General features: G+C 41.8%; 1 protein-coding gene across 8 annotated transcripts in view; it reads right to left on the bottom strand.

Moving 5' to 3' along the window:
* ERC1 (ELKS/RAB6-interacting/CAST family member 1) overlaps positions 1–15,078 on the bottom strand; it is a 479,183-nt gene that overhangs the window by 75,874 nt on the left and 388,231 nt on the right. For 4 of the 8 annotated variants that reach the window (XM_075552248.1, XM_075552246.1, XM_075552247.1 and 1 more), the window contains 2 exons: positions 8,934–9,032; positions 7,408–7,449 (listed from right to left, as the gene is read on the bottom strand). In XM_075552248.1, coding sequence (XP_075408363.1) covers positions 7,423–7,449; positions 8,934–9,032 — 126 coding nt within the window. In that variant the 3' untranslated portion in view covers positions 7,408–7,422. Of the gene's footprint in view, positions 1–7,407; positions 7,450–8,933; positions 9,033–15,078 lie in introns of those variants that run through there. The other 4 variants (XM_075552242.1, XM_075552244.1, XM_075552243.1 and 1 more) reach the window with 1 other exon arrangement.

The raw sequence follows: 15,078 nt of genomic DNA, 5'->3' as shown, positions 1-15,078 counted from the left end.
GAGAGAGGGAGGTAGGGAGAAAGAAAGTGGTGTTAACAAATCCAGGGACAAGGGAACAAGTGATCCAAATCGGTGGTGAGGAGGGTGCAGGAGGCCTGGTAGGGCGTGACCAAGGGTAATGTAACCGAGAGGAATTACTGAAACCCTAATGAAGGCTGAACATTATGGTGGGAAAGTAAAGGAAAAAGAGGAAAGAGCTAGGAGGCAAAGGGCACTTATAGAGGTCTAAATAAAGGCATGTACATATATAAATACATTTATATATGATGATGGGAAAATAGATCTATGTGCATATATTGTTGGTTTAGTATTAAGGTAGCAGAGGGAGTACTCCACTCAAGTACTCCCTCAATGCAAGAACACTTTGTTCTATTAAACAGGCATTCCAGGTTGCTCACCTTCCTGACAAAATTGCTGAAGACAAAACGGGTACAAAAGCAAATGTGGTGAAGAAAGCTGATGGAGCCTGACTGTCAACAGATATAGTGTCTGGGGTCCTAAAAGCTTGAAGATAAACAAGAGGCTGGCTATCTAGCTCAGAAGCAACAAAGCCCACATAGAAGAAGCACACCAGCCTGTGTGATCACGACAGATTCAGGACAGATGATCCCTTCAGGACAAGTGGTGAGAGTGGCCATATTGGGAGGGTGGAGGGAAGGTGAAATAGCAAGGGGAAACCGATTACAAGGATCTGCATATAACCTCCTCCCTGGGGGATAGACAACAGAGAAGTGGGTTAAGGGAGACACTGGTCAGTGTGAGATATGGGGAAAAATTACAAATTATCAAGGGTTCAGATTGGAGGGAGGGATAAATGAGGAGCTGATACCAAGGACTCAAGTGGAAAGAAAATGTTTTGAGAATGATAATGGCAACATATGTGCCTGACACAATGGATGGATGTATGGATTGTGATAAGAGTTGTACAAGCGCCCAATAAAATGATTTAAAAAATGTTTTGAAAATGATGATGGCAACATATGTACAAATGTACTTGATACAATGGATATACCATATATACTCGTGTATAAGCTGAGTTTTCCAACACATTTTTAATGCAGTTTTGTTGTAAAATTAAATGCCTCAGCTGATATTCAGGTAGGCTTATACGGGAGTATATATGGTATATACGGATTGTGATAAGAGCTGTATGAGCCAATAAAATGATTTTTTTAAAAGAGACAAAAACTAATGGAAATAATACATTTCAATACAGGAATTTATAGTCAACTTTTTTTTTATGACAGTGAAAGAAAATACATAAAGGTCAAGCATGAGCCAGCCACGTTTAAAATGATCAAAACTTACACTATACTATGAAAACAAGAAAGGTATGCCTTCTTAAGATAAAAATGTATTCGGGGTGTATAATTTTGAAGGAACCCTGCATTTACCCTACTCAGAGAAACAAATCAGTCTTAGAAGAAATCGAGTCAGGCTGGTGAGACCTTGACTTGTTTTGAAAACATCATCAGGAAAGATCAATTGCTAGAAAAGGGCACCATGTTTGTAAAGTGCACGTTTGATGAAGGCGAGGGAAACGCAATGAGACAGACTGACACGCAGGGTCACTGTGAGCTGGAGCCGACGGACTGGCAATTAGGAACACCCCTAAGATACAGAAGCAGAAGATGAGGTTCAATACTAAGGAGAGTCGGGCTATAACACATAAACCAACCTAAGAGGTCCTACCCCTCCAAAATCTGATGTGATGTGAGGGGGATAGTGCATTTGGGGTCATTCCACCAGGTCAGACTGTTAATCAAGCTTTCCATTTAGAGGCTCTGAAAAAATTGCCTAACAGTGTGCAACAAAAAAGGCCTGACTGTGGCAGACGGGGACTAGCTTTGCCACCACAACAATGTACCTGCTTATGCAGCCATTTCAGTGCGCCAGTTTATGGGGAAAAAAAAACCCAAACCGCAGCATACCTCTCTACCCCCACATGCCTCAGTCACCTGACCTCACACTGTGCGACTTCTTTTTGTTTCTGCGAATGAAGAGGGACATGAAAGGAAAGCGATTTGATGATGTAGAAGAGATGAAGAAAAAACAACAACAACCAAGGGAGGTGCTGTCAGTCATCTAAACAGATGAGTTTGGAAAATGTTTCCATGAGTGGAATGGCAAATTTGACAAATGTATTAGGTGTAATGGAGAGTACTTTGAAGGTGATAAGGTTGTTTTGTAAAAAAAATTTAAATTCATGGCTTTGAAAAAAATTCCTTTTTTGGGGGTATCCCTCATATATGTTGCTACCCCTCTACTTGTTTTGCAAGATTTTCAGAAAAGCTTCTCTCTTTTTTTAATTTAAAAAATAGTTTTATTGACATATAATTCATGTAGCATACATATCCATAGTTCAGTCATATTAAAGAGTTGTATATTCATCACTACAATCAAAAACATTTTCTTCCTTCTTGTATTCATTATTAGCACCCCATTTCCATCCCAGCTCCCCTCTTGTATCTTCAATAAGCCATTCATCAGTTAACTAAGCCCTGAATGTTAGAACAAACAAAATATAGTCCTCCTTCTGAGCAGGCATTTGAGGCAAGGAAGCTTACCTTCAATCCCTCTTAACAGAGCTGGATCCAGTTATTCAGTTATCTGTAGGAGTTTCCATTTCCCGTGCTTGAGGTTATGGTTGTCTCACAACTAATTATCTCCTCTGTTACTTGGCACATCATTAATTTTTTCTGTCTCCTTCCCTAAGCATATGCATTCCCCCCCCCCTTTTAAAATCGTTTTACTAGGGGCTCATACAACTCTTATCACAATCCATACACACATCAACTGTGCAAAGCACACCTGCATATTCATTGCCCTCATCATTCTCAAAATACCCGCTCTCCACCCAAGCCTCCAGCATCAGGTCCTCACCCTCTCCCCTCCCTCCCCGCTCCCCTCTCCCTCATGAGCCCTTGATAATTTATAAATTCTTATTTTGTCATATCTTGCCCTGTCCGACGTCTCCCTTCACCCCCTTTTCTGTTGTCTGTCCCCCAGGGAGGAGGTCACATGGAGATCCTTGTAATCGGTTCCCCCTTAGAAAAGCTTCTTATTGAAAGTCTTCATTTTAAAAAATTACTTGTTTTTTTGGTGGAAATATACATAGAAAAATCCATTTTCATTCTAATAATGATCAGTGACATTGTTTAGCTTTCTTATTTTTTATTTGCTTTTAAATTTTTCCCCATTATTTGACTATTCTCATTCTACTTTTTCTCATTATACTGACTTGTTTATAAGCTTAACCCCAAACCAAACTCAGTGCCATCGAGTCAATCATGACTCACAGAGACCCTGTAGAGCAAGAACTGCTCCTGTGGATTTCGGGGAATGTAACTGTTTGTGGGGGCAGAAAGCCTCATCTTTCTCCCCTGTAGCGGTTGGTGATTTTGAACTGCTGCCCTTGTGGTTAGCAGCCCAACTTGTAACTCACTACACCACCACAGGCTACTAAGATAGGAAGACCTGCAACCTGAAAGGGTTTCAATCAACCAACTAAAGGTATTTCTGAATTATACTCCATTTTATTTAGGATAAATTTATAGGGGCCAAATCTAAGACCTAATGATGCCTCTTTTTCACATTTTCAACATTTCTCAGGTTTCCTTTTCTTGAGAGCAACTTCTCTTATCTCCCCTTCTGAACTTTGTTTTTTTGATACTGGCCAGAAATGGTGACATTAAAGGGAAGCTAAGGCAATGCTTTTGATGTCAATGTAAACATTAATTTACTGGCTCTTTGGATTTCGTGGACTCAGAAGTACGTTCCGTCAGGTAGTAGATATTTCACGAGGCCCTGTTGTTGTGGGTGACGGGACTCTAACAGTACACACAGTAGCCTCTGTCCATAGAGGGCCTGCACTCTGCCTTCGATGGGCTGGTCTTAGTTAATGCATCACCACCATATTTGCTGGTAATGAGACCCACTGCCATGGAAATGTGCTGTAACACGGGAATTTACTCAATGGGCTTGCTAGATGGCTGGTTACACAACCATCATTCAACATCCTCACTACTGAATTCAGAAAAGCAGTGTCTGAAAAGAGTAGAAGGAAACACGAGAGAGGACACTAGCTGATTGACACTCGCAGGGACTTTCCTGCAGGCCGAGGCCACAGGGAAAGGACTGCTGTTTCTTGATAAGTGGCAGTCACCCTTAGCCTCAGACATTCTGTGTCTCAGGAGGGCGGCGTCAGTTTCTTTGTAAAATTCCAGATGCTTTCCCAAGGGAAAAATTCTTCACCATATAGGAGATTAAACTTTTGGCCATGAAAAAGGAGGATCTAATCATTAGTAGGTTGTGCATATCCCTCCCACTGTCAGCTACTAGTTCCTCTTTCCAGGCAACAGAAATGCCTGGGGATCTTAAGTCATAATTTCTAATTGCTCATCTGCACTCCCCTACAAAATGAGGGCACCGGGTCAGGTGCTGACCCCGACTATAAGTTAACCAACATTTATTGAAACCTGGCTACTTCTTGGGCGGAGATGGATGTAAGTGGGCAAGAGCAACTGAAAAGATAGGAACAGCAAACACTTAAAGAGTCTGCCACGGAGAAGGCGCTGTGAAGTACGTCTACATATAATAACTTCTCTCATCTTTTTGGAAAGCCTATGAAGTAGATGATATTAATAAGCTCATTTTATAGGTAAATGTGGCAGTTGCATGATCTGTCAACTTGCGAGGGGGTGGTGTCTAGCCTGTCAATCAGTTTTCAGCTTGATGACCTCATTTGGAGGTTTGAAGGAGATCAATAGCTCACTGGAGGCCAGATATACTCTTTGTTACACCTTCCAGTTGACAAGAGACATGGAGCTAAGCTGATGGCACCCAGAGCCTTGGGTCTAGAGGAGCCATGTGAAGACCCACGCCAGCGCTGAGATGCTTCTACCACCACTGGATCCACAAGACTTTCCACCCACTGGCTTGTGATCTTCCTGCATTCGGCGTCATTGCACGTGTTGCGTGAGTCTGAAGAGGAACTGATAGAGTGGCATTGGAGTTTTGGGCAAATATCGGACTTATGGACTTCATCTGGACTGGACTGAGATGTTTTCTCAATACAATTGATCTTTTATTTAAAGCTCTTTTTTTATACACATATGAGTGTCTATGAATTTGTTTCTCTAGTCCACCCAGACTAACACAGTAAAGAAACTGGGGTTCTGGGAGTTCAGCGTCTCTCCCTGGTTATCAAGTCAGTGGAGAAACTGAGTTCAGAGCTGCCAGGCAGTCTGCCTCCACAGGCCGTAACACTCCTAACTGATGTACTTATCACAACAGGTGAGGAAGCTGAAGGACAGAGAACACCAAGGTCACAGGGACCAAGTGGTGCGGTTAGGACTTGAACACAAGCATTTTAGCTCCCAAGCTGCCATTCTACACTCTCCCCGTTTCCACGAAGTGGCCTAGCTCCAAGACCCCTCTCTGCTCTCCACTTCTATGATTCTCTTCCTAGCTGAGTACCGACTTTATCTAGGAATACCCATGCTCCCACTGCTGTCTTGTACACTGCTTTAGTTGCAGAGTATTATTTACATTCTTTGCTAGGAATAATCTATCCACATATTTCAAAAGCTTAATATTTTGTTGGGAAAAATCTGTCTTCTAGAGAATTAGCAAGGAAACAAGTGAAGGACATTGGATAGCAAATTGAGACCTCTCAAATTATAAGGGTCACTTGTACATTTCTTTAGATAAAACTCTTAAGACGCTTGTAGCAGTTTACAAACTTTGAAACACTGGGTCACAGACACTCCAGTGATGGCCATCTGTGATTGTACTATGTTAAACTCAAGGCAGCTGGCAATAGACTCAACAGTGTAAAAACGGGGAAAAGCAGCATCAACAGTATGTCAGCTATTTGCTGAGTTATTATTACCACAGAAAACAGAGTCATCGAGGATAAGTCTCTATTAGGGTTTGCTAGCTTTTCAGTCTGCTGCTGATGTTACCAAGGAGCTGTTTCCCAGAACCCCAACGCGCTTCCTGTCACTGGCTAGATAAAGGATTTGCTATCAAAATACAACCCTGTTCATAGATGTGTAGGGGTATTTCCTGCTGAAGCACTGCCAAAGGAGACAAGGCAGAAACAAGTTCCTTTCTAAGTAAGAGACTGGTGAACGATGCTCAACTACTGTGTAGCCCCCGCATGCCTCGTGAAGGCAGACCTCTATTCCCATGGCGTGTAGACACAGACACAGTTCAGTCATTTGCTCGGCTCTAGCGTTCTCTGGCATGCGGCATGCAGACTCTCAAAGCTTTAGGGGTCCCACTGCACCTGCCACCTTCGTTCACATCTGGAAAGCTTCCCATCTTGGAGGCGTGTGTCCCTTTCCACAACTTACCTCATCATCCTTCTTGGCTGTGTTCACTAGTGAGAGGGCCACGTGCAACCTCATCACTAAGCGGTTGAACACCAGATACAGACATCTCAGGGCAAACTGGCGCCACGAGAGTGAGCTCACGGAATAGCCAGTGAATCCAGAAAGTGCAAGACCACCAATATGTGTGAACTTATTAATCATAATTGTTATTTTTTCTAAGAAAAGGATTTCCTTAGTTAAACCTCCAGGGCATCAAATCAAAGGGCGATATTGCCACAGCTGGACTGTATTTTCCAGCCAATTGGCCTGCAAAGGAGACTCTTGGCAGTGTCCTGGCAACCGGTGAACGCAGCAGCCATCCGTGAAGGAGAGGGGAGAGCGCTGCACACCAGCTGAGCAAAGTCTTCCCAGACGTTTTGTGCTCCTCCTTATTTTTAGAGATGGTTTCAAAGTAATTTCAACGCTCTAGGTAGAGTTCCCATAGGAATGATTGACTCTGGGAACTTGGAGCATTCTTCCACAGATCAAAACAAAAGGAAGTTTTAGTCCACAGTTCAGATTTTTTTCAAAAAGACTCTGTATTTAAAATGAACTTTCATAAAAAGCATATCCTAAACTGCGGCTAATGGTAAAGTATGTGATCAATTTTTATACTTCCAGTTAGATCGTCGTGACTACAATTCTTATCAGAACAGTATTAAAAAAATCACCTAGATAGAATAATTTATTAATAAAACCACAGCTGGAGAAATTGAGATACATGCCCTGGAAGTTCTCAAAAAGAGAAAAAAAAACATGACATGAAATTATATAAGTGATCATTAACACATAACAAGAAACAAAAAGAGGCACAAAACTGAAAGCCCACTATGTCACAAGCACAGCAAGGCACACAAAAACCAGGTGAAAAAGGCAAAAAAGCACACTGAAAGGTTTCAGGGATTCCACAGAAACACAACGTGATAGCGATGGTGTAAAACAGTAAGTAACAAACAAACCAAAGCCACAACAACATTTCTAAAGTTAAGGAAAGCGGTTTCTCACCGTTCTGAACAAAATGGCTGAACTAAGAGCATCTGATTGGCTATGCCCATATACCCTCCTCCTCATCCTATTGCGAGAGATGACACGGGGGACAGTGCCCCAGAGCAGCATGGGAATGAAAAAGAGTCGGTTAGTATTTAAAACAAAGGCATAAGCATCATGTAGTAGAAGAAAATGAACTCTAATTTCTTGATTCTTTTTATGGTTAATTCTAATTCCCTCTGAAAATCAGGAATGAGTTTGTCATTCTACTCTGTACTTACGCTGCATTTCAAGAGGTCGTCTCTAGCCTAGGGCTGTATCTGGGTAAACTTATTAAGTCGAAAGCTTTTCTTTAGGTTTCCCCTTTTCTTCGAACTTTATTCCAGCTCCAATCCCTGGCGTTCAATCCCCCCTCTATCTATTATCAAAATCTGTTGGAAGGGAAAGGATTCAATGTTCATCGTACACGCCCAGAATATAACTTTAATTCCGGGTATGAGGCAGAGAGTGCAAAGTGACATGTTGGCAGGGAAAGGTAGTGGGCACTAAGTAGATAGCTTTTTGTTTTGCCCATAATTAAAGACTGGTACTGCTTTCCCTCGAACACACACGGCTTGCTTCAACTGGTTTAGTAAGTGTCATCAGAGTCGGGCTAGCCCACCTAGATCTTAGAAAAACTTGCAATCTGCTTATCGTTGCTGCTTTCCTCTGCAACATTCCTACTGCTTCCCTAAGACAAGGCTACAGATGTCGTGTAGTGAAGATGGTTCACAGGGGAGTTTTCCTTGACTTTTTAGTCATATGGAGATCGTTACTTCACCATTATTTCTCCCCCTCAGCCATATATTTTAAGGCTGGGTGTGATGGAGATGTTGAAATCTGATTTTTGGCAATGGGATATGAGGTAATCCATTCACTATGCGAAACCATCCATCACTTTTGAGATCCTGCAAGTGCTCCCCCTTCGTCCAAACTGCTGGTATTGGACACGGCTCCCTTCAGATTCATCAGTGCCTCTGCTGCACTGCCGACGGCAACCATCTTCCTAGCGAATGGCATACACTGGAGGGAGCCACCAAGAACATGGATTTAGGAGCCTACATTTAAATCTTCCATTTTAAGTGGGAATGGGCATAAAATTTTTAGTTTGCAATTAAACAGAAGTTATTATTAATAAACAAGTTACTAATCATTGAGTTATATCTAACAAGGTATGGTTTCTTTGATAAGAAGATCGAACTGCTATAAACTAGTATACATCACTGAGGTTAATATTTTTTCTGTAGCCCAATTCAAGGACTCCATCATCATCATCATCAATCTTTAGATTTTGTCCTTAAAGGACTCTGCTGTAGCACCTGTCTATAGAAAACCTAAATCTGAATATTTTTCCTTTATAAAAGGAAAACTGAACGAGTTTTCAGAAACTGAATTAGCTACTCATTTTAATTTTTCTAATGTTATCTTAGAATGTAATTTCTACTTCTAGGATATGCGACATGCTAGCATAAAATACATAAAAATGAAAGCATATACATATATTAACAGAACATTCAAGAACAGTCTTACCTGGTCCGGGGAGGGCTTATGATTGGTCTGACTGGAATGGGAGGATTTGAAGTGGTCGTCCTCGTAGTTGTCAGCCATTAGTTTCATTCGGTTTTGCGTCTAAGAAGAAATGAGTCTGAAGGTTAAGTTTAAGCAGACTTTCTATGAGACACTCTAAAGTAACACGTGCTTTCCGAGGCTCATTTTTTTAAGAAGATAAAACTAATCCTGTGTGCATTAAGACAGTGAAAAAGAAAGAATTCCACCTGTATTGAGGGGAAACGTTTAGGTCTTTACGTTGGTTCAGGAATGTTTTGATGAAAGGGCAATTTCCCCTAATGGAACGCTTTATAAAACTAAAATTATTCTTTTTTTAAATGATTAGGGCAAAGAATGTACAGATGTGCTTTATACAATTGATGTACGTATATGCATGGATTGTGATAAGAGTTGTATGAGCCCCTAATAAAATGTTTTTTAAAAAATTCTACATTTTAAATAAATTGTGAAAATATGAAAATTCTTTTTTTACCTGAAACTTGCCGGCACTCTCCTCCTACTGGTTTTCACTTACCTCTTATGTTGTGACGGGAAAATATAACAAAGTAACTAATAAAACACACGAAATGTTGGACAGCTGACAAACGTGATGCACAATCGTCACGGCTTCCCTCTAACACGTTCACCAGCGCTGCCGCGAGGTGGGATTCCTCACAGCACACCCAGAGCGCTCTTTTTAACCTTCTCGCTCTTGGGATCTGTTTGCATGACGTGACACTGAGAGTGGCAGACACCTCGCTTCCAAACGTCGCTGGAACCGAGTCAGCGCGTTTATCCACGTCCACGGGCCCCCAGGGAAGGAAGGCCCTGGGCCACGTGCACACTCGTCTTCAGCAGTTAAAAGGGTTAACGAGGAAGGGTGTGTGTGTGTGTGTGTGTGTGTATGGTATTGCCTCCATCTCCCCTATTCTTCATAACAATTTTTTCTATTTTCATTTTATTTCAGAACATTGCGAGGCCACCAGTTTGACACCCCTGACATACAAGACCCCAAGTATGGGGAAGGGGAGTACCATTGCTTATGGAGAAAGGATTTAGAAACAACTGAAAAACAATGACAAGTTTCAACAAGGTTCAGTAAAGTGATCAGACAGAAGCTACACATGTCAAACTCATTAACTTTCTTTTTTAATGCTTCCAGAAGCAGTCCAGGTTGGGAAAATATGCCAGAGACTGGGAAATCCCCCCCTTCAAACCCAGGCCGCATTTCCCCTTTCTGCAGCCCTTCACTCCGTATTGATCAAATCGGAAGACTCGGCCGGTGATCCTGTGTGACGTCCTTGATAAACCGAGGAGCTGCGACCCAGGGCTCCAGCAGGAATGCTTTGGAAAGCATGATGGCAGCATATGTACTGTGAGCTTGATACGGTGGATGTATGGATTGATGTATAGGCTCATAAGAGGCCCCAATAAAGTGATTTCAAAAATAAATAAATGAAAAGATGCACCCAACATCTTAGAGCATGTGTTCAGTCTGAAGGGCACAAGGCTGAGAAGACACACAGCATGGAATCCAAAGGCAACACATGTTATAAAAATACTTTTAAAATGTAATTTGATTGGGGGCTCTTACAGCTCTTGTAATAATCCATACATCAAGTGTACCAAGCACATTTTCTTTGGCTTTTTATTTCTTATTTTTTCATGATAGCTGAGACTGGAAGGGCTCTGGGGATAAATTGCCTAGGTATGAATTCTAGTCCTCCTGCTTACCAGCTATCTTAACCTTGTGGAGCTATTTAAATGTTCAGAGCCTCAATTTCCTCATCTTTGAGATGGGTATAACAGTATACTCTCCTCAGATGGCTGTTTTGAGGACTATTCAACTGAGTTAAACAGGTGGCTGGCAAAAATCAATGCTCAAACACTTTAGCTAAGACTATTATGAACACTTTTTGATGTTATTAGATATTATTCTAAAATAGAATTTTAACTGGCTACACAGTAAGCAGTTAATTAGATGTTTAATTATAATGCCCCATAAAGTCGTTTCAACCGCCCCCCCCAATATGTATGTCCAATTCTAAGCCAGTTCTTCCCTCCAATGTATAGTGATACCAAAGAAAACACTCAGCAATAAGTTGTATGTGATAACAAATTTCTCTTCTATGGGATGACCTACAGTGAACTCAAAGATATGTAGGGTAATTTTTCTTAGGTTATGTGGTGTCACACGACAAACGGAAAGTCTTGCAAAGTGGTTCTTGCGGAAGGGGACAGAGGAAAAGGCAGACAGGAGTAGCCAGAGCATGTGTACAGCATCTATCTGCACGTCATTCATTTGGTTAAGAAACCATACTCTTCGGTGAGTTACTTTCTTAGAACACAAGACACCTAATTTGTAGTACCTGGCTTATACTTTAAGTTTTAAAACTTAAAAGAAATGTTTTAAAAAAAACCCCAGTCAACTAAACAAAAACCACTCAAACTCACTGCTAGCAAATCAATTCTGACCCGCAGTGACCCTACAGCACAGGGTAGAACCTGCCCTGATAGGTTTCCAAGACGGTAAGTCTTTACAGGAATAAAAAGCCCCATCTGTCTTTCGAGGCGCGCCTACTTGGCTTTGAACTTCTGCTTTTGCTTAGTAGCCCGGCTCATAATCACTGTGCCACGGGGGTTCCTAAATGCTAACAAAGCACACACATCTGTTTTCAAAGCAGAATTTACTCCACGTGGCTCTTGGGAATGAGTATTAAGCTTTTCTGAAGGACCTGATTATAGTAGGCTGAGAAGGCCAAAGATTACTCATTTGATCCAGATAGGCGAAGGAAGAAATAATTATAGGAACTTAATTTCCCTTTCTGAAAGACATGCAGAGTCTCAAAGTCTCAGTGTAGGGAAATGTGCTGAAAAGTCCACTCTGTGCAGGCGTGCTGTTGAGCTCGACATAAGCAGCGCAGAGCTCACAGAGCACTGGCTGTGACACCGCCCATAGAAATGACCCTTGCCTCTCAAGGAGCTCTTGTACTTCGTTCTTCTCGAGATAAGGCCAAAAGGCCAAAGGAGTCAGTCCATCATGTTTCACGTTCACGACGGAAAGCTAGCTTCTATGGAATGTGCCTGTGCAGATCGTTGAATTCCTGTGTTCTCAAAGCCATAAAGAGTCAGGTTGGCAGAAGGAAGGAAAGAAGAGGAGAGGAAAGGAAAGGAGGCGGACAAAACCGGGCAAATGAACCTCTTTAGATATAAATGCATGTCCATAAGCAGCTGGAGACGCAACCCTCCTGGAGGGAAGGGAATCACTGCTTATCCTGTGACTTGTTTTCTCTTAAGACCAAACAGCTGATGCTGAAAACAAGGTGCTAAAAACTGTATTTCAGACACAGACTGAGTCACAGTGAGAAACACTCTGGGTCAGAGGCGTGTGCTAGGGAACAAGAAGACCCTCCAGGAGATGGACTGACACTGGCTGTGACAAACAGAGCAGCAGTTGGGAGGCCGGGGCAGCATTGGTTTGGCTTGTCATGGATTTGCTATGAGGCAGAGGAGACTCCATGGCACCTAACAGCCGCAGCACAGCATTGAAATTTGAATTCTAGCGTTCTCTAGCGGCTCACTAATCTTTGTTTTTAAGTTTCGGATAATGAGCCAAATTTTTCAAACTAATGTTGAGAACTAAGGATGACAACTTCTGAGATGTTTTAGAAAACTTTTCATGACTAAAATTTCACCTTACTAATTTGGGTTAATTCCAGTTATAATTATCTATAAAAATAAAAGAACAATTATTTTATTATATAGTTATTACATCTCGACTATCATAGTAAATTTTAAACTCTGTTACTTTGCTATTTGATATGCAAAATACATATCAATATCATCAACAATTAATCTAACCCTAATCATAAATCTGATTCCAAATCTTAAGTAACCATATAGGGCAGAGTAGTACTGACCTACAGGAGTTAATTCTGATTCATAATGATTCTATAAGACAGGGCAGAACTGCCTCAGTGGGTTTCCAAAATGGTAACTCTTTATGGGAATAGAGAGCTGTATCTTTCTCTGGTGGAACAGCTGGTGGTTTCAAATTGCTAACCGTGGGATGAACAGCCCAAGGAGTAACCTACTACGCCATCATCAGGTTTCCCTCCATAGGGTTTAATATATATATATATATATTAAATATATATAGCAGCTGATGGCATCATCTTTACTCCTTAGAGCAGAAACAGACTGGTTAAAACAGATTATCTTAGCTGAGCGCTTACCCGCTGTGCCACCGACAATCCTTGTAAAAAGCATAATAATCCTTCTCGATTATAGTTAGGTGAGGCAATGCTCGTATAAAGTCACAGTGGAGACCCAAAGCCCATCGGTAGAAAATTGGACATCTCCACACAGAAGGGTCACAAGGAAGGGACAAGTCAGCCAGGGTACAGTATAGCACCGACAAAACACAAAATATTACTCTCTAGTTCTTTAGTGCTGCCCCCCCCTATAATGACCCCAGTTCTACCTTACAAATCTGGCTAGACCGGAACAGGTACATTGGTACAGATATGAGCTCTCAACACACAGAATCCAGGATAGATAAGCCCCTCAGAACAGTAATGGGAGTAGCTATACCAGAATGGGAGGGGATAGGTGGGGGGAGAACAGGGAGAAAGGGGGAACCAATCACAATGATTGACATAAATGCCCCCACCTCCCCAGAGGGATGAACAACAGAAATGTGGGTGACGGGAGACAGCGGAAAGTGTAAGATATGAAAATAACAAATTAGTATTTATCCAGGGTTCATAAGAGTGGTAGGGTGGGGAGGGAGGGGGGAAAAAAGCTGATACCAAGGATTGGAATAGAAAGAAAATGTTTTGAAAATGATGGCAACAGATGTACAAATATATTTAATACAATTGATGCCTGGGTTGTTACAAGAATTGTAAAAGCCTCCAATAAAATGATGTTTTAAAAAGAAAAACCCAACAAATTGCTTGTTTTATACTAATTTCATAAAAAGATACATCATTAACTATTCTTGAGTTGCTCTCTACATTTATTCTCATCATACACATTTGAGTGAAGATTACCTTTGCTCTTTAGCTGGGAAAATTCTTTTTCCCTTGGTGGGACAGCTTTGAGAGTAGCTCACCTGGTACCCTGAGGTGGAAGGGGCGGCAATGTGGCGAGCAGACACACCTGGGTGCAGCTGAGCCCAAAGGCGCTTACAGTCAGATGGCCTCACAGCCTGTTTTTTTTTTTTTTTGATTGGCAATGTAAGGCCTTTAATGGAAGTTTGTCTTAGGGTTTAATTTTGCTTTTTGAATGATTCAATTTGGTAGTTAAGTTTTGGTCCTGATCAGTATTTTTTAATCGTTTTATTAGGGGCTCATACAACTCTTATTACAATCCACACATATATCAATTGTGTAAACACATCTGTACATTCATTGCCCTCATCATTCTCAAAACATTTGCTCTCCACTTAAGCCCCTGGCATCAGGTCATTTTTTCCCCTCCCTCCCTCATGAACCCTTGAAAATTTATAAATTATTATTTTGTCATATCTTACCCTGTTCAACATCTCTCTTCACCCACTTTTCTGTTCTTGTGTAATCAGTTCCCCCTTTCCAGCCCATCCTCCCAGTCCAGCCACTCACACCATTGGTCCTGAAGGGATCATCCGCCCTGAATTTCCAGTGTTTCCAGTTCCTATCTGTACCAGTGTACATCCTCTGGTCTAGCCAGATGTGCCAGGTAGAATTGGGATCATGATAGTGGGGGAGGAGGTTATAGGAAGCATTTAGGAACTAGAAGAAAGTTGTATTTTTCATCATTGCTACATCTACCCTGACTGAGTCATCTCCTCCCCAAGACCCTTCTATAAGGAGATGGGCTTTGGGTCTCCACTCCACACCTCATTCACTATGGTAAGATTTTTTGTTCTGACGATGCTGGATACCTGACCCCTTCGACACCCACACCTCGTGATCGCACAGGCTGGTGTGCTTCTTCCATGTGGGCTTTGTTTCTTCTGAGCTAGATGGCCGCTTGTTTACCTTCAAGCCTTTAAGACCCCAGACGCTATCTCTTTTGATAGCCGGGCACCATCAGCTTTCTTCCCCGCATTTGTTTATGCACCTGCTTTGTCTTCAGCGGTTGT

Source organism: Tenrec ecaudatus, chromosome 6 (assembly GCF_050624435.1).
Source record: "Tenrec ecaudatus isolate mTenEca1 chromosome 6, mTenEca1.hap1, whole genome shotgun sequence".
NCBI classification, from domain to species: Eukaryota; Metazoa; Chordata; class Mammalia; order Afrosoricida; family Tenrecidae; genus Tenrec; species Tenrec ecaudatus.
Note: the sequence above shows the minus strand (reverse complement) of the source record. Positions and strands in the feature narration are given on the sequence as shown.